The sequence below is a fragment of the Brachycentrus maculatus genome, unplaced genomic scaffold (genome assembly GCF_059751285.1).
Source record: "Brachycentrus maculatus isolate JH-2025_06_01 unplaced genomic scaffold, ASM5975128v1 h1tg000216l, whole genome shotgun sequence".
NCBI classification, from domain to species: domain Eukaryota; kingdom Metazoa; phylum Arthropoda; class Insecta; order Trichoptera; family Brachycentridae; genus Brachycentrus; species Brachycentrus maculatus.
Window position 1 is genome coordinate 956,847 of NW_028280967.1, and position 24,089 is coordinate 980,935.

Genomic DNA, 24,089 nt, shown 5'->3' on the forward strand with positions numbered 1-24,089 from the left:
AACAATGTGTTAAGCGTATACATATTTGTGCCTTTCAAAAACCTTACGTTGTGCTGGCATGCACATTTTTTCAACATCATATACAAATCATGACTTAAATGTCTAGTTTTTTTTTAAATTTAAGTTTTACTTAGTAAATACCACTATTTTCCTTTTTTCTTGTCCTGCTTTGCTTTGTAGTGTATAGCTGTCACTACAATACAAGATATTATTATTTCATTTCTGTCATCATTGTTTAGACCACCTCAAATTAGTCAACAAACTTACCAATAACCAATGAGTTAATATAAAAAAAATTAAATACTTTAAAATTATTTCAGGGTCTAAATTAATAAATAAAAAAACCCTACTTCAATCTGTGCAGTGTGCGAAGCGTAATAGGTGAGCGCTTGTCTGTTCTTGGCATCTACGGCGGAGGCGGGTTTCAGAAGAGCCGCCAGATCCTTGTTATGGCCGGCCAACTGGTGGCACAGGATGTAGATGTTGTGACCGACCTGTAACAAAAATGTAAAAGTACCTTAACAACACATTTTGCGTGGGTTTCGCGGCACACTGACTGGTGCGTACAGTGGCCAAAACCCAGAATATAACCCTAAATCAAATTTTACAAAAATGCTTTATCTGATTTCTTCAATACAGATCTCTGTGACGGATCATAGTATATTTCACTAACAAACCTTGGTCTTCTCATTCTTTCATGAAGGATAATATAGTTCATGCGAGAAGATTGCAAATATTATGTTTATAACACATCATAAAAATATGTGTATAACACATATTTTTATGATGTCGCTCACTCCATTCAACAACGTCATATATAAAAAAACTTGATTTTTCAGGAGATTGTTTTTAAAGTTTAAGAATATGATAAAATGTATTGAAAATAAGTATCAAGAAACTTATTGAACTTTTTACGGTGCAACAGATCTTTTTAGGTAAAACCTGAAGGTTTTTCCTCCATTTGAAAAATATTTAGTATATTTAAAAAAATAATTAAACAATACCTTTTCTTCAAAATGCAAAAACAACACTTTCTACCCTGTAGCGGGTAAATATTAAGTTAAAAATATGCCGCTTTTGCTGGGATATAGTACATTTTATAGGCATTCCGAAAACATGCACAACTGAAAATTGACGATTTTTGATATTTGACTTTATTGAAAGGAGTGAGCGATGTGTTATAATAGAATATGTGGATAACAGAAACATATTATTGTGTACACAAAAATTTCTATGGGATACGAGGCATCCACAGCGTGTATGCGGAGCGGGCATGATAACTTGGCCACATGCAGACTAAGCATGCCTTCAGAGAACGACCTATAAAATTTGCTTCTTTTCCAGGGATCAAAGACCAGAATTAAGGACATCCACCGCTGGCAATTCATCAAAAGTTCCCATTTGAACTAACTTGAGATGATTTACAAAAAATAATGGAAGCAGTTTGCAGATTCAATTTGCTCAAATAATGGGTGATTTTTTAATAGCTATCGGAAATTTAAAAAAAAAAACACAAACATCACGAAAATGCATGAAATATTTATTTGAATCGATAGTACGGTCTATATAATTAAATGTTTGAAGATTATTTCATTCAAATGTTGACCACGGCTGCGCCAGAAATGGTCCATCCGCTTAGTTCAATTTTGGCATACATTTTCCAACATTTCGGCCGGTATCTCACGAATAAATGCTTCAATGTTATCTTGCAATGCGTCAATCGAAGCAGGCTTGTTAGTATAGACATGCGCCTTAACACAGCCCCACAAAAAAGCGTGTTGGTGGTTTAATGTCCAACAATGTAAATTTGGTGCAAAATTTAGTCACAATAGGCCGAATAGCCACTTCAGTGGGTCGATTAAACTGACCATAAAATGGAAGAAGCGCGCGATGAATTTTCTTAACAGAGCACGCCTTTTGATAATAAAATTCAATGATTTGCAAGCTTTGAACGTTTGTAAGACGATTCATGGTTAAATTATAGACCAAACTGAATATGTTTGACATGGACACAAAACACGAAACGTTCGTAAGCTGTCAAAATCAGTGTTGCCAAAAACAAAAAAGTAAAAAAATAACCCTTTAGAAAGTAATAGGAAGTACCAAAAAAATGGTCAGATGACAAAGCCGCTGTGGGGGGTAAAAACTGGCTGAAGGCAGCAACAGACTGAGAAAAATGGAAGGAAATGGAAGAGGCCTATATCCAGCAGTGGAGGACAAAAGGCTAAAGAAGAAAAAGAAGAAAGATGTATTTCATCACCTCTTTAGGAGACACGCCCTGGCTGGATTCACCGTCATCCTCTCCGTCGTCTGTAGACACCTCCTGATGGAAAGCGCTGCAAGCCACATCCACCTTAAACAATATTTCATAATTTGAGTCACTGCAGAATCATTATTGCATTGTATGAATTCATGAACGAGAGATTGTAAGACTGTGGTGATAATGCGGGTATTAGAGGCCTAGATGTGTGCATTCTTTACAGGCAGAAAAACAATGCATTCTTTATAGGCAGAAAAGCGGTGCCTACCCTGAATTACTCGCGTTCCATATAGAAATACGACCAGTGCCTACTACGCCTTATCCTTACCCAACCCTAGTGCCTACCCAGTAGTATTTATTGTATGCAGTCCAATATTGTAAAGAATGGAATATTTCAAGGCCTATGTATAAAGTAGCACGCCAGTAAATTGTGATGTACAGAAAAGTGTAAGAGATATATAACCATGTAACAATAATGGATACAGGGCCCTCATGAATTTACCCCGGCACTGTAGTGCAAGTGTATGTTTGCTTCAGCACACAAACTGCACTGAGATGTAGAATTCAATCCAACAAGGTTTGTTGGATTGAATTCTACATTTATTTATGTATATGTCCGCCTCCGTAGTGTAATGGTCAGCATGCTCGGCTACCGTTCTGGGGGTCCCGGGTTCGATTCCCAAGGGGGGTAAAATAAATATAAGTGATTTTTTCACTGTCATATTTATTCAATATTACCCTGGACTAGTACCTGAAGCGGAGGGCTGATCACCTTTCCTTCATGTGTAAACGATCAAGATAACACTGCGTTTATATGACGCAGTGCCCTATGCACCATTGGGGTGCGGATAAGGGTTTTATTATTATTATTATATGTTAATACGTGACGCGTTTCGTCTTCTTAGGACATTATCAAACACTCAACACTTGTTTTATTTTGGATATACATATTACCCAACAATTCATTATGGAATTCTACCAACTGTATGCAGTTATAATAAATAAAAAAGATATTAGAGTCAAGAAAGCCGTGGAAATGTACAAATGCGCGTTCCATACCAGCTGTTTGGGGTTCATGTTGTATAGGATCCTCTCGGCGTTGTTCTCCGAGTCGCCGCGGGACTCCATGATGGCCAGCAGCAGCTTGGAGGCGTTGTTCTTGAGCTCCAGCACCAGGTCCATGCGGGTGCGGCCCAGCGGGTTGATGTCGTTGAGGATGAGCGCCGTGATGATGTCCAGCCCGTTGCTCTCGTGCATGGCGATGCAGTTCTGGTTTTCGTGGCAAGGACCTTGGACCGGGGAAATACGTTAGCTAACCAACCAGAGGCGGACTTCAAAAATAGTACTGCGGTGGAAACCCGGAAATTCGACCTAATTGGGGCTGTGATTTGTTTGGATTTGGAAATTTATTTATTTTATTTTATTTTATTTATTTGGGATTTTTACAGCCACTACAAAACAATATACAACAACAATTAACAAATCTACAGCTAATTAAAAAAATCCACCATAATGCTATTCTTATTAAAGTAATGTTGGTTAGGGTGAGTGTGTGTGTGTGTGTGTATTAGTACCTATTTCATGTCAACATAAATCATCCATCAAACAGGGATTGTAAACAGTAGGCTTGTTGAACAAACGTCAATGATCAATCATTCACCTAATTTCCTACTTACGTCTGTTTTTATCGATTTAGTGCGTCATTAAACATTTTATTATATGTATCCATAATGCGGTTAATTGTAGTATTTCTGGCAAAATCAGTATTACATTTAGGTACGTGAAAAAGTTGAGTATACCGCGTTTGCCTCTGCGGCACCCTAAAATGGATGATAAAATGGAAATGTTGGGATTAGCCAAGAAATTTGTATTAACCGTTTTACTGCTGAGCCTTATCTCACATATTATGCCGAAATTGCGGAAGAATTTTCGAGGAAAAATAATCATTGAGTTAAGTGTGCACAAAATTGTGTACATTTTCATCAAATATAGAGGGATTTTTGTAATTATTTCGGTTGTGTGTATGGAACATCAAACTAAAATAATAAAAGATGGAAAATGGAAAAATTTGGGTCGGAAGAAAGTTGCACGAAAGTATCGGTATCAAGACCGTCCAAAGAAATAGCATCGTCTTCGGAAGCTTCACTTTCACGACAAATAAGCATTTTTCGATTTGTAAACATTCTGATTTCATCCTCACTGTCACTAAAAGAAACATTTTTCTGTAAAATTACAATTAATAAAGTGATCCTTTAATTGTAAATATCGACGAATAACTTATCAAGAGAAAAAATATATCACTCACTCCTTTCAAGAACGCCATAAATCAAAAATCATCAATTTTCAGTTGTGCATGTTTTCGGAACGCCCAGAAAATGTACTATATCCCAGCAAAAGCGGCATATTTTTAGCTTAATACATATTTGTCCGCTACAGGGCAGAAAGTGTTGTTTTTGCATTTTGTAGAAAAGGTATAGTTTAATAATTTTTTAAATATACTAAATTTTTTTCAAATGGAGAAAGAACCTTCAGGTTTTACCTAAAAAGATCTGCTTCACAGTAAAAAGTTCATTTATTGGCTTGATTTTTATTTTTAATAAATTGTATTATATTTTTAAACTTTAAAAACGTTCTCCTGAAAAATCAAGTTTTTTGATTTATGACGTTCTTGAAAGGAGTGAGCGATATAATATGAATCTAAACAATTTGCACAACCCTGAAGGGATCCTTAACATACTGTCCAAAATGTATTTGATACTTTTATAAACCATGATGTCAGATCCGACGGATCTGGTATTTCTCACTAGAGTACCGAAAGCCAAAACGATAGTTACCCTGGCAGTATTCGGTGAGGGTTTCCAGGGTCTGGTTGATGAGGGCCACGTTGCTCTCATTGATGTACAGCCCCAGCAGGCCAAGTCCCCCCGTGGTGGAGCCGCAGATGCAGTCCAGGAACATGAGGGTCTCCGACACCAGGTTGTAGTTGGTCTTGTTGTTCTGGTTTCGGAGAAGGTTCTGGAACACGGAAAACAGGAAACTAACACCTTTTCTCTCTCTAGACTAGTTTGTTTCGATTCATTAACGTTTCCGGGAGTATGGGGTACATAAATGAACATCGATGCAAATTTCCCTCGAAGGACTTTAATGAACGTGGAAGACCATCCTGTCAGCTGGTATTATGTAACTTGTATAGCAATGACATGACATAATGACAAGTTTTTTAAAAATATTATTGTAGTTTTGGAAACTAGTCTGGTGAAATGAAATAAAATTCAATTAGTGGTCTTATACAATACAAGTGTTTTATTTTTTAATAATTATCATGTCATTCCAAAAAGTTAATGCCAATTTTTTTTTATATTTAATATGGTTACAAATTATTTTTTAAATAATTTTAATTAATTTTCTAGACATTTTTACCTACAATCTTATAATTAATAATGCAGTTCTCTCCAATAAACACACAGCTCTTGTGCTTGGAGAGGGACTAACACTTATTATTTATGTATGTTGGTAATACGATTTCTTTTTATTTTGATTAAAAAAAAATCTTTCTTAGATTAACATGTATAAAATTCATTCAATTTATTTTTTAGCATTATAATCACTCCAAATTTTTTTATGTCTGTAGGAAGGTTGTTGAAGTACTTAGTATCCAAATATTTAAAGTTCTATTGGAATTGTTTGGTATTGCATTTTGTAGTCATGTTTAAATCAACAGATAATATAATCCATACAGTACAGTGGAACCTCTCGTAACGTCATAAGTCATTCGCATAACAGCAACAAAAAAAAATCTCAAAGTGGCTCCTTTAACTAACGAAATTTCACATAACAAGTTTGCAGAGAAAGGGCAAGTCCCTTTTTCGCGACATTCTCTCGTGAGCCGGACCTTTTTTTGTGATAATGCTGTAACACATTTTTGCCCAATTTTGAAGCTAGTCAAAAACAAATGTGAAGGTCCTCACCAAAACATTACATTTCCATTATAAATTATAACAAGTAATCAGGAATTCAAGCTTTTAAAATTGTTACGTTTCAAAACAAATCCGGGGTCAAAACAAAAAATGTTTCGCGTGACGAGTGTTTTGCTTAACGAGTGAGATTCTGGAACGAATTGTGTTCGTTATGAGAGGTTCCTCTGTATTTGGCAGTGTGTACACATGTCTAGACTGACCTGGAGTTCGGGGTTGTGGTTCTCGCAGAGCAGCTGCAGGAAGCGCAGCACGGGCTGCATCACCGCCACCTTGGCGGGCAGGCAGTCCTGCTGCCCGGCGGCTTCTCGGCGCTCGGCCAACAGCTCCTCGAGCCCGTGGCTCCCTGGTATTCAAAGAGAAATTGTTGCGATAAAACATTCATCTTATTCTTCTTTGATTCAATTCAATTTAAAAAAATTCAATCAATAATTAACCTTTCTGGGAGTATGGACGTAAACGAACATCGGTGCAAAAAAAAGAATAATCAAATACACATTCCTTCTAGTCTTCTGACCATAGGGCACTAAGATCACATTGACACAATGAAATCTTGATTGTTAGAAAGCAAAGTAATTAGATAAAATAAACATCAGAGTATGATATAAGATATAGGTAACGATGAAACCCGGTCATCGGTGAAATAAAATAAAAGTCAAAAAAGCTATTGTTTCATTATGTAATGGTAAGCACGCTCGGCTACCGTACTGGAGGTCCCGGTTCGATTCCCAGGGGGGGGTCAAGTAAATATGAGTGATTCTTCTATTTAATATTTATTCAATATTACCCGTGACTGGTTCCTGAAGCAGAGGGCTGATCTCCTTTCCTTTATGTATTAATGATCAAGATAACACTGCGTTTATATGATGCCCTATGCACTATCAGGTACGGATGATGATTTTAAAAATGCAGTTCCACCAAGAAATGTTAATACAAAACTTAAATATCAATGTGAAAGGCATGATTGAGTATTTCAAATGCTTGAAAGTGGTTAGGCCAGGAATGAGAATTATCGGCAGGTTATGAAATAATTCACGAGGAGATGCAAGGAAGTGCAAGGGGAGAAGATTGTTCACAAAGACAGAGTGGTATGGTGTTCTTTTCTCTCTGCCTACCCCTGCGGAGAGCGGCATAGTGGTTAGCTAGTTGGTTAGTTACCTGGTGCCATATTCCGAACATTGGAGAATGCTTGCGCCGTGGCCCTCGCTGCTTGCGTCAGCTCATCCTGAAGCTCGTCCGTCATAAGCACAGTTTTAGAACCGCCTGTTTAAAAATAAAGCAAAACATGTTTGAAATTTCCATATTTGTCTGTCAGCAAAGCCATAATCTGGCAATTATGGCTCCAACTTGAGCCAGAGGTATACTTGCTAGAAACACTTGAACCAAAGCTATACTTGCTAGTAACTCATGAACCAGAGCTATACTTGCTAGTAACTCATGAACCAGAGCTATACTTGCTAGTAACTCATGAACCAGAGCTATACTTACTAGAATTTTACAAACCAGAGCTGGTCTATTTCACAAACAGCCTGGAAATTAAACCGTGGACAAAAATAAAATTAGCAAAAAAAATTAGATGGCAAATTTTTTTTAAATCGTAACTTACATCACACTCACTAAAATTTACATTCCTTTATTACGGCCCTAGCTAATTTGTACATTATAAATATAATTCAATTCAAGCCCTTATCCGCACCCCAATGGTGCATAGGGCACTGCATTATATAAACACAGTGTTATCTTGATCATTAACACAGGAAGGAAAGGTGATCAGCCCTCTGCTTCAGGTACCAGTCCAGGGTAATATTGAATAAATATAAGAGTGAAAAAATCACTTATATTTATTTGACCCCCCCTGGGAATCGAACCCGGGACCTCCAGGACGGTAGCCGAGCGTGCTGACCATTACACTAGGGAGGCAGACAAAATATAATACATGTACATAATAACTGTGGTATAAAATGAAAATCTCTTTTAAGAATATTAAACAAGGATGAACAAGGAATTATACATCAGCCTGAAGTATTGTAATTATTCTTGCTTTATAGTTAGCAAGCGACATGTTCCAGAAAACGGTATGGTCCGCGAAATCATCGCCCAGGTTTTGCATTCGGTGAATTAGAGTATTAAATCCAGACACAATAAAAATAAAATAAAAAATTTAATCTTTTAACACACTGCTTCCTAGATTTATTTACCTTGCCCTCTGCCGACCTTGTCATAGCTGGCCAGATCCTTACCGTCCTTGTCCTGGCCCTGCTTAGCAGCCACGTCTGAAGTATTTACGCTCACCGTTGACTTGATTTCTTGCTGGGCTTCCCTCATCTTATCGTAGAACACCTAGGAGCAAAAATCACCTAACATTATGTATCTCCTGATATACATATACCGTAGTCATACAGGAGAAAGTGACCAAGTGCATTGTTTAACAAAAACGTGATCATTGACTATTTGCTATCTTAATAATAATAAAACCCTTATCCGCACCCCAATGGTGCATAGGGCACTGCGTCATATAAACGCAGTGTTATCTTGATCGTTTACACATGAAGGAAGGGTGATCAGCCCTCCGCTTCAGGTACCAGTCCAGGGTAATATTGAATAAATATGACAGTGAAAAAATCACTTATATTTATTTTACTCCCCTTGGGAATCGAACCCGGGACCTCCAGAACGGTAGCCGAGCGTGCTGACCATTACACCACGGAGGCGGACGTAGCTTAATAGCTTCATATTCTTAATAGCACATTAATGGCACATTCTTAATAGCTTAATATTGCCCTGAAAAAATCCCAAAGGATTTTAAACATGCAAGTGTAATATATTAACTAATTATTTTTTTGACATCTCATCAAAGATGAAGAAGAATGTGGAAGTCTGGGCATTTACGGGGCTTACGACCGTCATAGGCTGGTTTAAGTGATCACTTTACACACGTGTAACATTCACCAATTCTACCCATTATTGACAACCACACTACTCAATTTTTTTTTTTTGAATTACCTAACGTCCAAGTGACTCTGAAATCTAGCTACGGCTTATGCAACACCGTTTATCATGTCCCTACTCAGGCTTCAACTTTATAAGTTTCATAGCCTATGCCTACTTGTGAGTGGATTTACTCTTCATGTTTAAAGTTACTATAATTTCATGTAATTCATGAGTGAAAATTCTAGGCAAAAACACTCGCTCCACACTACTCAAATTCTTGGAAGTTCCATATATATGAACCAATTTAGAAACCTTGTTCTTGAATCACTAGAACTTCACTAGAGGCATCTATTGGTGAGATGTAAAGAAGCTTTTTATTAAGCAGAAACTCTTATATTAGTATGTGAGGTCCGAATCCTGGATTATAATCACACACATGAGAAACGCCACAAAATAACATTTTCATTTTTATTATTAAGCTTATAATTATAACTCCTGTAGTTGGAGATAATCCAGATTTTGTGAACAAGTATTTGGACACACTCAAAATGTTGTATATTAACTAATAGTGAATGACAAAACAATAAATAAGACTAAATACACACTGATTGTATTTAATTCTGACACATTCACTTTCAAAAGTCAAATACAGATGGTCAGATCAATCATAACGCATCTCAGTCAGGCAATCTCAGTTTCATAATCCATAAAGTGATACCCGTACATCACATTACAAATTTCGAACCCAAATTCTGATGCTAATAACACTGCGTCATCGTGACTGAGCTTATCGTAAGATAAAGATACGGTTTTTGGATACTCACTTTAAAGAAAGCTTGCGAAAAGTCACCGGTCTGAAGCTTGGTACAGCAGCTGTGCTGGATTATTGAGTTCCCGCCTTCCAGGAGAGCGATTCCTGGATAATGGAAGGACATACTGTCATTGAGGATACTTCACTTCAATAATTATCCAGTCAGAAGGAGAGTGTAAATCGAGGGAATGTTTAAATAGAGGGAATATTACACAAAGGAATGTCTTTACCAGGCTCATTTTCTGACATTTTAATAACAATAAAACCCTCATCCGCACTCCAATGGTGCAAAGGGCACTGTGTCATATAAATGCAGTGTTATCTTGATCGTTTATACATGAAGGAAGGGTGATCAGCCCTCCGCTTCAGGTACTTTGGTACCATGGTAATATTGAATAAATATTACAGTGAAAAAATCACTTATATTTATTTTACCCCCCTTGGGAATCGAACCCGGGACCTCCAGAACGGTAGCCGAGCGTGCTGACCATTACACTATGGAGGCGGACAAATTTCTGACATTTTAATCGCTTCATACTTACATTTTAAATAATGATTTTGAACTACTTTTTCGACGATGAATTAGTACAAAATACTATAGACGTACGTAATTGTAAATTAAATATGCTTAAAATGTTATTTTTTATTTGAAAAGTGGATAAACTTTGACAAAAACATTTGGAAAAAACCTCATGTGTTTTTAAACATTTTTATTAAAAAAAAACCCTAGCATTAAATGGTTAAAATTTCTCTCGTTTAAATTCTCTAATTTGCACATTTCGCTCACTGCTATTTTTTTTTGTTTTTTCTCCATTTGAAAAATATTTAGTATATTTAAAAAAAAATAATTAAACAATACCTTTTCTTCAAAATGCCAAAACAACACTTTCTGCCCTGTAGTGAGTAAATATTAAGTTTAAAATATGCCGCTTTTGCTGGGATATAGTACATTTTCTGGGCATTCCGAAAACATGAAACTGAAAATTGACGATTTTTGATATATGATGTTGTTGAAAGGAGTGAGCGATTTGAGAATTTCTCACATGAGCCAAAGGACTGAATCGAGAAGTATCAGTTGAATGGGAACTCACCGAGCTGGACGGCTTCGAAGAAGATGGCCGGAGAGTTGACGCTCTTGATGACCAGCTCCACGACCAGCTCCGAGGCGCCCTCCTTGTCCAGGTGGGTTTGCACCTCCGCCAGCGTCTGTCCCGTCCGTATCAACACCTTGGCTGCGTACACAATCACCCAATTAACAGTCTAGCCAACTTATTCTTAAAACTCTTACCAGCACCCCAGTGGTGCTAGGGCACTGCATCATATAAACGCAGTTTTTTCTTGATCGCTAACCACTGACTGCTGTGGGGGGTAATAACTGGCTGCAAGCAGCAACCAACCGGAGGAAATAGAAAGAAGGGGAAGAGGCCTATATCCAGCAGTGAAAGTCAGAGGGCTCATAAAGAAGAGAAGAAGAAAGAACACACGAAGGAAAGGTGATCAGCCCTCCGCTTCAGGTACCAGTCAAAGGAAATATTTAATAAATATTAGAGTAAAAAAATCACTTATATTTATTTGACCCCACCCCCCTGGGAATCGAACCCGGGACCTCCAGAACGGTAGCCTAGTGTGCTGACCATCACACTAAGGAGGCGGACAAACTAGAGTCGGTCATTATTGCCTAGAGAAACAGCCGGAGTGCCAACAAGTGAATGACACTGAAAATAATTTTGGCACGGATTGTATCACCTCAAACTCCTTTGACAATAATGAGCTAGAAAGAGATAGAGATCCTTCTCGTATCTTTTGTTTCTTTGTAACAATTTAACACACCTCAAAGCTGGTTGGCACGCTCCAGTTGTTTGAGAAACTCATTAGTATTATCATCCTGTATAGTCTATACAGTCAAAATCAAGGCATAAGAATGATGCTCAGCATAATAAGCAATAATTAATAAAAAAATACATTCTTTTTTTATATTTTTTTAAGTAAATTTATATAAGCGACATCTACCGACTAAATCATGAAACCGATAATATTTTTTATGTTTGTTTTTTGTCGATTTTATAAAGATTTGAAGATTTGCTAAGCTGGAACAAACAGCCATAGAAATTGTAAATGCAAGTATATAAAAATAATATTAAACGGTGCTGATTGAGCAATATTAGATAAAAACAAAATAGCAATCTCTGCCCACCCCTCTGGGGACATAGTGTGATATTAAGTGTACGCCTGGATTACCAAATTTCTAAATAAAACCTAAAAACTCATCAGTCAAAGGCATCGTCCTAATACAACGCTATAACGCGATTATCCCGCGTTCTTGAGAAATTTTACTCATACAAAACCGCAATTAAACATACAGAACTAGAAAAGGTGTCCTAATAACGAAAATGTTTGATAATCTATTCGCGCAAACTAAGTTCGTACAAACGCACTATCAAACAACGGTAGTGTAATGGCAAAGGGGTATATCCGTCAAATTTTTCATATTCTAAGTTTGTTCCACAAAATATCTAAAATAGTGTATTACATAACCTGGCAAAAAGGATAAAGCTGTGGTTGCAATACTTATTTAGTTTTATTAACCTCTGAGCTGCTCGATTTTGAGTGTCAAACTTTCCGTCCCGTGCTGGATTATTTTACATTACAATATTTTTGACAAAAAAGGCATATTTTTGCCTATTTTTTGTATTGAAACTTTCGGATATCCATCATAGATGTTCACAGTACACAATGCACTTTACTTATTATGTTTTTATGGTGTATTTACACAAAAATATTAACATTTACGGACTCGCGGCCTAAAGTATGGCGGCTGTATAGAAGACGCGGCTGTCGTATCTGCGGAGCACGAGCCGACCGGAAGTATTCACGATAAAGTTGACACTAAATTAAAATAATTTTGATATTTTATGACAATAAATCAAAGAGAACTAATTCATCCATGCCTCGAACCAAATTTAAGTGCAAAAAATTATCCATAGGTGTTGATATAAGTACGTAAGTTGAAAAACGACTATGCATGCGATCCGCAGTCAACGGTACTTCTATAAAAAACGACAATAGATGCGATCTGCAGCTTACGGGTTAAGATATGTACTCATTAAAATACATAAAACAAATGAGTTATTTAATTTCACATGTTTGTTTTTGCTCTCCTGTAAAATTTGGTCTCAGACAGATGTACCCCTTTACCTTTACACTACCGACATACAGATGTCGAATAGCTTTCATAATTGAGATTCGCGCGATAATTGCGTTGCATCGTCGCGGACAAACAAACGACATTGCGTAAACAACTACTCGCGTGGCTATCTATTAGGACAACCAATTTTCACTATTGCACGATGATTACGTCGTTTATTCGCGCGATGATCGCGTATTTGCATTGTATTAGGATGACGCCAAAGCGTTAAATATCACAATCAAGGAAATAAAATAATAAAAAAGTCATTTTCAAAGAGTTATGACATCATTCCCGTGGGTACTGTTATAAAAATATTAATTTATTATTCATGTCACAACACTTTAACATCAAAAAATACACACCTACCTATAAAAAAATCTGAAAATAAAAAATATAAAATTAAGGATTTTTATAATAGCAACATTAAAATGTACAATATTTTGAGTATGTATGGGTATGATTGATTATCATACAATGTATTATTTAATACACATTCTTTCCTTCTGAAAGAAAGCGAAACGTATCGGGCAGGTAGAACGGGGTCGGCTGGAGGCGTTTGAGATGTGGTGCTACAGCGCATGTTGCTCAATTTTCGTATTGTTGAAAGTGTTGTTTTTGCTTTTCTTCAAAATGCAAAAACAACACTTTCTACCCTGTCGCGGGTAAATATTAAGTTAAAAATATGCCGCTTTTGCTGGGATATAGAACATTTTCTGAGCATTCCGAAAACATGCACCACTGAAAATCGACAAATTTTGATATATGACGTTGTTGAAAGGAGTGAGTTCATAAAAGCCATCTATGATTCATAGATGGCTGTTGTGAAAGAAATCATGGAGATTGATCATATATATATGACTTCCAAAATTTGAGCAGTGTGGTTGTCAATCACGGGTAGAATGGTGAATGTTATACATGTGTAAAGTGATCACTTGACCAGCCTATGACAGGTTGTAAGCATTTGAAATATGAAAAATCATGATCATGAGAAGCTCACAGCAATCCATGGAAAGATCCATGCTTGGTCTAAGTCTGATGGATAAAATAAAAAATGAAGATACCAGGAAAAGAAAAAAGTAGGGGATATCATGGATCGCGCGGCAAAACTCAAATGGCAATGGGCAGGACATATCGCTCACTCCTTTCAAGAACGTCATAAATCAAAAAACTTGATTTTTCAGGAGAATGTTTTTAAAGTTTAAAAATAGAATACAATGTATTAAAAATAAATATCAAGCCACTTATTGAACTTTTTACTGTGCAACAGATCTTTTTAGGTAAAACCTGAAGGTTTTTTCTCCATTTGAAAAATATTTAGTATATTTTAAAAAATAATTAAACAATTCCTTTTCTTCAAAATGCAAAAACAACACTTTCTGCACTATAGAGGGTAAATATTAAGTTAAAAATATGCCGCTTTTGCTGGGATATAGTACATTTTCTGGGCATTCCAAAAACATGCGCAATTGAAAATTTTAGACGATTTTTGAGTTATGACGTTCTTGAAAGGAGTGAGCAATATTGCAAGACAGGACCCCACAAGATGGACCCCAAGAATTTTACGATGGAGACCTTGGGAGAATAAAAGAGGTGTCGGAAGACCCCAAAAAAGATGGTCAGACGACAGTTGCTGTGGGGGGTAGATACTAGCTGCAAGCAGCAACCGTCCAAAGGAAATGGAAAGAAGGGGAAAAGGCCTATATCCAGCAGTGGACGACAGAGAGTTCATGAAGAAGAAGAAAATCATGATCTTACCTGCCGGTCCATGTGCAGCTGTATTCATTGCTTGAATCGATGTAGGTTTGGTTTCTAACTTTCTCCCAACGAGATATTGGGAAAGCAGGGTATTCCTCAGTTGATTTCCCTACAAAAAAAAACATTATTCAATCATCAAATCTCTACCCGAGATCGACACACAGTCAGCGCCACCTTGGATAATGCCCACTGTGCGTTGGGCACACAGTTTATGCCGCACACAGCAGGATGCCAACACTCAACCCTCGATTTCCCTCGAAATAATTTTTGGCTTAAACGAAGCTTATTCTTTTTTTAATTTAAGTTTTACTTAGTAAATAACAATATTTCTTAAAAATCTGCTGTGACACATGTTTCGGTGTATTCAGCATCATGTTCAAACACCGTATAGTTTTGTGAAAGGTGTAGGTCTGCCTCCGTAGTGTAATGGTCAGTATGCTTGGCTACCGTTCTGGAGGTCCCGGGTTCGATTCCCAGGGGGGGTCAAATAAATATAAGTGATTTTTTCACTCTTATATTTATTCAATATTACCCTGAACTGGTGCCTGAAGCGGAGGGCTGATCACCTTTCCTTCATGTGTAAACAATTAAGATAACACTGCGTTTATATGACGCAGTGCCCTATGCACCATTGAGGTGCGGATAAGTGTTTGAATGAAAAAATGAATGAATAGTTTTGTATTTACTGAGTAAAACTTAAATTAAAAATGGATAGATTTTACCACAAAGTGACTGTCGAATCATTCAATGAAGCTTATTCTCTATATTGACATCTGTGGAAATTAAGCTTAAGCAGATTTTTTTGGAAACACGTTAAAAAAACGAAAAAAGAACATAAATATTGGGAAAATGTATTGCACGGAGAATATAGTCAGATGGGGAAAACAGCGAAGATGATTCTGGAATGCCCATGTTGTTTAGTAGAATCCATATTAAGATATGGAATTAAGTCTTGGGGACATTCGACGAAAATAAATTTAACTCTATCGCATAACCGATAATAACCATAATAATAGACTGGTTTATGTATTAATTTTAAATCAAACACAGATTTTTTGAGTCTACTAAGTTGTATTTTATTAACAAAAAACACATAAAAAATTATATTGTGACAATTGTTTCGCCTTGTTAGGGCATTATCAAACGAATGTCTTATCAAACTATAATGCCCTAACAAGGCGAAACAATTGTCACAATATAATTTTTTATGTGTTTTTTGTTAATAAAATACAACTTAGTAGACTCAAAAAATCTGTGTTTGATTTAAAATTAATACATAAATTAAAATGGAGTTCTACAAATTAAACGCCAAGTCAATAAATAATATAGACTGGCCCAAATTGCTCTTCAAGAGAACCCAGACGGAAAAAGACCACCTGGAAGACCTCCAAAGCGATGGGGTAACAACTGGCAGTCCACATCACAAAAGACGGATAACGGAACAGACAGATCCTCGGATTTATAAGAAGGAAGAAGAAGAAGAAGAGGGGTTTTATTGATGTTCATTTACAGTACCTTTTCCCCATATTCCGGATCCACCGCCATCATCTCTCTCAGGGTTCTCAGCACCTTGACGCAGAGCTTTTCTTCCTTCTCTTCCAGTAAGCGCTCCGTGTGCCGGATCAACCTGTGAAAATTAATATTTTATATTATTAATAATTTACTTGGTGGTATACAAAGCATTTACATATTGTCTCCTAAAGCACACAAAGTAAAAACTTTTTTTAAGAAGTCATCCAATTTGATTGCCCGTGTCTATTGTTGTCAGCCTTTAGTGCATGTTGTTCTGTGATCCCAGAGGCGTGCATTCTATATAGGCAGAAAAGCAGTGCCTACCCTGGATTCCTCGCGTTCCATATAGAAACACGACCAGTCCTACTACACCTTATCCTTACCCAGCCCTACTTATTGCCTACTTCTTCTCCCAGCTGTCTTTCCACCTTTTTGGAGGTCTGCCTGGGGGTCTGCGTCCTTCAGGGATTCCTTGAAGTGCGATACGTGGAAGTCTGTCATCTGACATTCTGTTTACGTGATCATTCCAGTATCGCCTTCATTGTCGTCCCCACCTCACGATATCCTCCGTCTTATACATGCTCCGGATGTTGGTATTTCTTACTCGGTCTCGCAATATGTTTCCGGTTATGGATCGGAGAGTCTTCATCTCGGAGGTTCAAAGTCGAGATTTTGTTCAAGAAGTATCTGCTCTTGCCTCAATCCCATAAGTGGCTATTGGTCGAACACATGTTTTGTATATTTGCATTTTACTTTCTATTCTCATGTGTTTGTTTCTCCACACCGAGTTTCTGACACATCCTGATATAACTGCAGCCTTATTAATTTGTTTCTGGGTCTCACCATATAGGTCACCGTAGCTACTAATGTCAACTCCAAGATACTTGAATTTAGATTGAAGATACTGCCAACCCTGATTAAAACTTTGTGCACGCCACTGTGTGATCCTTAGAGCTTGTTAATTTAGTATTATAGGATTAAATTAAACTTTAAAAAAAAACCAACACACAAACAAAGAGAGTTTATTACTGATGTGTAAAGGCAACTAGCCATAACTCAAGTTGCGGCTGTTTGGCTTAACACGGCTTACAGCATTCTTATAACTGGCCTCTATTGTATACAATCGCAGATTTTGCTCTATCTCTTTCCTTTACCGAAATATTCATTACTCATATAGCTGCAAAATTTTATTTATTTGAAACATGTGTTGGCAAAAAACATAATCTTTAGTTAACTTTAAACTCGTTTATCTCAAAAATATTGTTTTTGACTTGCGGCTATTTGCCTTTGCACATTAGATTATGGGTAGTTCTTCCAACAGACTTATATGTCAACAGTAGATAATCAGATCAAATTGAATAACGACTTCTTGAAAAGAAGTTGTTTCTTTCTTTTTCATCACGCCAATCAATGTACAAATTTAGTTATAAACTGACTATGTATTCTATCCCAATCAGTTAATTGAAAAATTAACAGTTTCATATTAGTCATACATATTTCAGTTGGACTTGAACAAGTATCATATTTTGAATTATGGAGGAGAATGTATTATAGCTGCTCCCGATAAAGCTACCAAAACATAGAGATAGTCGGAAGATGAGCAGAAAGCTACAGCCTGACCTGGAGATGAGCACCAGGTTGGGAACAAGAGGGACGATCTAGTGTCGGCCTATCAGGAACTCGGTAAAAACACTTAGAGATAGTCGGTAGATGAGCAGAAAGCTACAGCCTGACCTGGAAATGAGCACCAGGTTGGGAACAGGAGGGATGATCTAGTGTGGGCCAATCAGGAACTCGGTAAAAACACTTAGAGATAGTCGGAAGATGAGCAGAAAGCTACAGCCTGACCTGGAGATGAGCACCAGGCTGCCTGCTGACCTGGAGATGAAGACGCCGCTGACGTCGGGCTGACGGCTGTCCAGGCCGGCGGCGGCTTGCGCGGAGAGCAGCGCGGCGGCGGGCGTGGCGGGGAACAGCAGGCGCGGCCGGTACAGGATGTCCACCAGCACGCCGGACTCGGCCTGCACCAGCGGCCGCAGCTGCTCCTCCAGCAGCGCCACGATGTCCTGCAGGCCCTCCATGATGGAGCGGTCCGTGCAGACCACCTGATGATCAATCGTATTTAATTAAAAATAAAATAAAATTACGGTTTTACTTGTATTTATTTAGGTTGGCAGTGACAGGGACATATTTTTTTATTTTTATTTTAAATTCTTTTGCATTAAACAAACATGACATAAATTCAAATACAAAAAAATATGAATAAAATATAAATACTAAAAACGATCCCACAAAGGTATGGCCTGTGTGGGTATACAATATAATTTAGGTCATAGTAAAGGGTTAAATATATACATACATTGAAAGCTATTTTTTATTAGGAAATAATTTTCAATAGGGAAAAGCATACCTGTGATTGAGTTTTCTCCACTTTTTGCGTCTTGGCGGCCAGAAGCCATCGGCTGGTCTGTCGGGACAGCTTGGAGAACTTGGCCTGCTTCTGGAACACGTCCTGGACCTTGGTTTCCAGGTCTGACGGAATGGCGATGTTCCTCGTCTTTGCTGGAATGGAAAATTGTATACATCAACACATTGTTTGCGGGAAACGCCTAAAAGTGTCTTTGACATATCGCTCACTCCTTTCAACAACGTCATATATCAAAAATCGTCAATTTTCAGTTGTGCATGTTTTCGGAATGTCCAGAAAATGTACTATATCCCAGTAAAAGCGGAATATTTTAACTTAATATTTACCCACTACAGGGCAGAAAGTGGTATTTTTGCATTTTGAAGAAAAGGTATTGTATTGTTTGATAATTTTTTTAAATATCCTAAATATTTTTCAAACGGAGAAAAAAACCTTCAGGTTTTACCTAAAAAGATCTGTTGCACAGTAAAAAGTTCAATAAGTGGCTTGATATTCATTTTTAATTCATTCTATTCTTAAATTTTAAAAATGATCTACAGAAAAATCAAGTTTTTTTTATAACGTTGTTGAAAGGAGTGAGCGATATATTGGTAAAGAGTGGGAGACACCAAAAAACATTGTACAGATAGAAATTATGATTCGTTTACTGAGGGTCAGGCGGCAGACTGTCTGAGCATAATTAGCATCAGGGTTTATGGAAAAACCGCCCGCAAACAATGTATTGATTGACAGTCGTCCTGGGAAAATCATCGCTATTGAATGTCTCACTTACCGACTTCGCAGAGTGTCCGGATGCAGTTCTCTACGTTGAACATCTGTGGGGCGCTGAGCCACTGCCATTGGTACAAACTGAATGTTGTCTGCAGCAGTCGGACAAATATGGACTGTCTTGTCTGTGAAAAGAAATCATTAAATTCAGCCATCTTACCACAAAATCCAACACCCGTGTTATCGCCCGACCATTAATATGAATGAAGATGATGAGTTCAATCAATTTACAACATTTTGAGTGTGTCTTTGGACCACTTGTGTCCAAAGTATTTGGACACACTCAAAATGTTGTAAGTAAATCAACTGGTCAAATTATAAGCTAAAATAATAAAAATGAAAATGATATTTTCTGGGGTTTCTCATGTATGTGATTGTAATCCAGGATTTGGACCTCACATACTAATAAAAGAGTTTCTGCTCAATAAAAAAGCATCTTTTCATCTCACCAATAGATGTCTCTAGTATATTTCTAGTGATTCAAGAGCAGTGTTTCGAAATTGGTTCATATATATATAGAACTTCCAAGAATTTGAGTAGTGTGGTTGTCAATAATGGGTAGAATTGGTGAATGTTACACGTGTGTAAAGTGATCACTTAAACCAGCTTATGACGGTCATCAGCCTCGTAAATACCCAGACTTCCATATTCTTCTCCATCTTTGATAAGATGTCAAAAAATAATAGTTCATATTTGGACAGCAAAAAATAATTTCATTGATTGATTTGGCAGTCACTTTGTGGCACCTATCCATTTTTAATTTAAGCTTTACTTGGTAAATACATACCACTATTTCTTCAAATCTATTGTGACACATGTTTCGATGCATTCCGCATAATTTTCAAACGCGTTTGAAAGTCCTCAGGAGAAACCGGACTGTTGGCTGTCATCAACAGGCCTTCCGTTCCACTAGAAGGGGCTTCGGGATATTGTTTTCTAGCTTGTTTTATGGTACCAATGTCCTTCACTATATTCATCATGTCGCTCACTCCTTTCAACAATGTCGTATTATCAAAAGACTCGATTTTTCAGGAGATCGTTTTTAAAGTTTAATAATATAATACAATGTATTCAAAATAAATATCAAGCCACTTATTGAACTTTTTACTGTGCAACAGATCTTTTCAGGTAAAGCCTGAAGGTTTTTTCTCCATTTGAAAAATATTTAGTATTTTTTTAAAAATAATTAAACAATACCTTTTCTTCAAAATACAAAAACAACACTTTCTGCCCTGTAGCGGGTAAATATTAAGTTAAAAATATGCCTCTTTTGCTGGGATATAGTACATTTTCTGGGCATTCCGAAAACATGCATAACTGAATATTGACGATTTTTCATTTAAGACGTTCTTGAAAGGAGTGAGCGATGTATGATACCACCTCTCATGAGAGCTCCTTATGAACTGACACGGATCCAATGTCGGATAAGTCTTCACCCAGGCTCCTGCAATCCTAATAGATTATCCAGTCTACTACTTCTCTCTACCACAAATATTCAGGATCTCATGTGACAGATCCTCAAACCACCCATAGTATTGGATACCAGAAAATAAATTGGATTGTCACACAAACCTGCACTGCGGTTGATTGATCGCTGAATGGTGACCCGAAGAAGGTGCAGATGATGTGCATCAGGGCTCCGGTGACGTAAGACACGAGGGCCTTCTCTATCGGCTTCAGGAGCACCTGCGCGGCCCCCGGAATGGGGCCTGCATCGCCCTCTTCAGACAGCGGGAGCAGTGCTAAAAAAAAATATTTTTTTTTACCCAAAACCTTCTTGCAACACTTGTGATCCACTACTAAACATTAAATTCTGCCAAGAACACCATTGAAAATTTAATGATTATATATCAACATGAGGTTTCTGAATTGCACAAATATGTCATCATCTTCTTCGTCATACCCTCATCTGCACCCAATGGTGCATAGGGCACTGCACCATATAAACGCAGTGTTATCTTTGATCATTAACACATAAAGGAAAGGTGATCAGCCCTCCGCTTCAAATTGAATATTGAATAAATATTGGAGTGAAAAAATCACCTATATTTATTTGACCACCCTCCCTGGGAATCGAACCCAGGATCTCCAGTACGGTAGCTGAGCGTGCTGACCACTACACTACGGAGGCGGATAAATATGTGCACGCCTTAAACAATGTGTAAAATTGTCAATTTGACTAGCCCAGTCTAAATGTGAACAAGAAGTGCCTTAGTGTAACGGATATATGTGATAAAAATATGTAGCGGGTCAAGTCACAAAAAAAGCGTTGTTTTGATGCTCACGTTTGATGAGTTTCTTGTCTCCCGGGATGGTGACAGCTATGACCTTCTGGATGTCTCCGATGAAGGAATTCTCAAACAGGGTCCACATGTGATTGGAGGAGTAAATTTCCTTCATCTCAACTTCGGTATCGATGTAGCAGTGGTTCAGAAAACCAACGTAAGCATCTTTCACCTGGAAACAAAATCAAATCTCAATTTTAACTAACTAACTAACTAATTAAGTTAAAAATATGCCGCTTTTACTGGGATATAGTATATTTTCTAGACATTCCGAAAACATGCACAACTGAAAATTGACAATTTTTGATATATGACGTTGTTGAAAGGAGTTAGCGAATTGTTACTTTACGAGCGATTTGTGACCTCACTGGGTTTTTTCAACACTTGTTTATAATTCACAAGATTTTCAATGTGTTCAATTTTTTGTTCACAAATTCTCGATTTGCTCCACTTTGCATTTACTCCGCCTCCGTAGTGTAATGGTCAGCACACTCGGCTACCGTTCTGGAGGTCCTGGGTTCGATTCCCAGGGGGGGTAAAATAAATATAAGTGATTTTTTTGCTGTAATATTTATTTAATATTACCCTGGACTGGTACCTGAAGCAGAGGGCTGATCACCTTTCCTTCATGTGTAAACGATCAAGATAACACTGCATTTATATGAAGCAATGCCCTATGCACCATTTTGGTGTGGATAAGGGTTTTTATTATTTATTATTATTGCATTTACAGGGGCTAAAACCTCTCACTGGCTGGTTTGCAAGAGATCAATAAGTAATTATTTTATACATTATTTGTGCCACGTAAATCACTAATAAGTCATGGTTTTCGTAAATAACCATGTCTCTTTAACACGGGAGGACCCAGTAAGGACCATTATTGGAAGCTTCATAAAAAATCTCCTTAGAATGCCACCTGAGAGCATCAACCCCTCATGTCCCTTCTTCCAACTCCAAGGATTCCGGCGCCCCGAATGGCCGCTGACAACCATTCACCGACTCAGCGGAACTTCGAGACGCCGGACTGACCTGGGAGGAAGCCAAGGAGATAGCGCTTGACAGAGTGACTTGGAGACGTCTCGTGTTTGCTATATGCTCCACCTAGGGAGCGAACATGAAAAGAAGAAGAATAAAAAATAAATAATAGTTGGAATAGCAAGGACCTCAGAGGTGCAGTCTGGGTGCGATATCATCGCGACAATATCGTCCAGGGGCAGCAAACTGTGGCACTTGATCTCGGTGTAGACATTCTTCCCCATAGTGCAGCAAGTAAGGAGCTTCACCAGCTGTACATGATACCTGAAAAAATAATGAAAATTAATAATTTTCTATAAAAAGTCCCTTTCACTGCCTACACCGGGGTACTGCCAGGAAGCCTAGATGCTTCTGTATCAGATCTGGGAATGCGGTGGGACAGCTTTCAATATGTACAACTAACTATTGTTAGATATACATCTAGAAGGTCTATTAGGAAGCCTAGATGCTTCTGTATCAGATCTGGGAATGCGGTGGCACAGCTTTCAATATGTACAACTAACTATTGTTAGATATACATCTAGAAGGTCTATTAGGAAGCCTAGATGCTTCTGTATCAGATCTGGGAATGCGGTGGGATAGCTTTCAATATGTACAACTAACTATTGTTAGATATACATCTAGAAGGTCTATTAGGAAGCCTAGATGCTTCTGTATCAGATCTGGGAATGCGGTGGGACAGCTTTCAATATGTACAACTAACTATTGTTAGATATACATCCAGAAGGTACAGACCTTCAGATACAGGTACAGAGTTTTCAATTTAAATACTTATAATAAAAAATTGTCTTACTTGAGGGTGCTGCTGTCGCCGATGCCTTTGGCGTCGTTCCTCATCATCTCCACAAAGTGGTTGAAAGAAGCCTTGTCGTTGTAGAACACCAGCACATCTTCACCGGCATTGACAAGCTAGATTAAATGCAAACAATTAAAACCAAACGCTACAATCCTATAAAGGGTGAGTTTCATATTAACACATTGCTATCGGGCTGTTTTTTCATCAACCCCGACCATAATTTGTGAAAATAATAAGAGTCGTTTATGTACTAATCACCATAGAAATCCATTTTTGACTCGCGCAAAGACATTAATTTTTCATAGCTACAAAACTGTTTAATTTATTCCATACAAACTATATGATGG

At 37.6% G+C, this 24,089-nt stretch overlaps 1 protein-coding gene across 5 annotated transcripts in view; it reads right to left on the bottom strand.

The window, feature by feature from the left end:
* Positions 1 to 24,089, bottom strand: part of Itpr (Inositol 1,4,5,-trisphosphate receptor) — a 110,932-nt gene that overhangs the window by 19,706 nt on the left and 67,137 nt on the right. For 3 of the 5 annotated variants that reach the window (XM_088264135.1, XM_088264132.1, XM_088264133.1), the window contains 18 exons: positions 23,740 to 23,855; positions 23,075 to 23,210; positions 21,912 to 22,083; positions 21,199 to 21,368; positions 19,631 to 19,751; positions 18,841 to 18,992; positions 18,279 to 18,535; positions 16,434 to 16,545; positions 14,919 to 15,027; positions 11,068 to 11,208; positions 9,990 to 10,081; positions 8,433 to 8,574; positions 7,393 to 7,497; positions 6,438 to 6,580; positions 5,095 to 5,275; positions 3,320 to 3,549; positions 2,261 to 2,353; positions 351 to 494 (listed from right to left, as the gene is read on the bottom strand). In XM_088264135.1, coding sequence (XP_088120261.1) covers positions 351 to 494; positions 2,261 to 2,353; positions 3,320 to 3,549; positions 5,095 to 5,275; positions 6,438 to 6,580; positions 7,393 to 7,497; positions 8,433 to 8,574; positions 9,990 to 10,081; positions 11,068 to 11,208; positions 14,919 to 15,027; positions 16,434 to 16,545; positions 18,279 to 18,535; positions 18,841 to 18,992; positions 19,631 to 19,751; positions 21,199 to 21,368; positions 21,912 to 22,083; positions 23,075 to 23,210; positions 23,740 to 23,855 — 2,616 coding nt within the window. The remainder of the gene's footprint in view (positions 1 to 350; positions 495 to 2,260; positions 2,354 to 3,319; positions 3,550 to 5,094; positions 5,276 to 6,437; positions 6,581 to 7,392; positions 7,498 to 8,432; positions 8,575 to 9,989; positions 10,082 to 11,067; positions 11,209 to 14,918; positions 15,028 to 16,433; positions 16,546 to 18,278; positions 18,536 to 18,840; positions 18,993 to 19,630; positions 19,752 to 21,198; positions 21,369 to 21,911; positions 22,084 to 23,074; positions 23,211 to 23,739; positions 23,856 to 24,089) is intronic. The other 2 variants (XM_088264134.1, XM_088264136.1) reach the window with 1 other exon arrangement.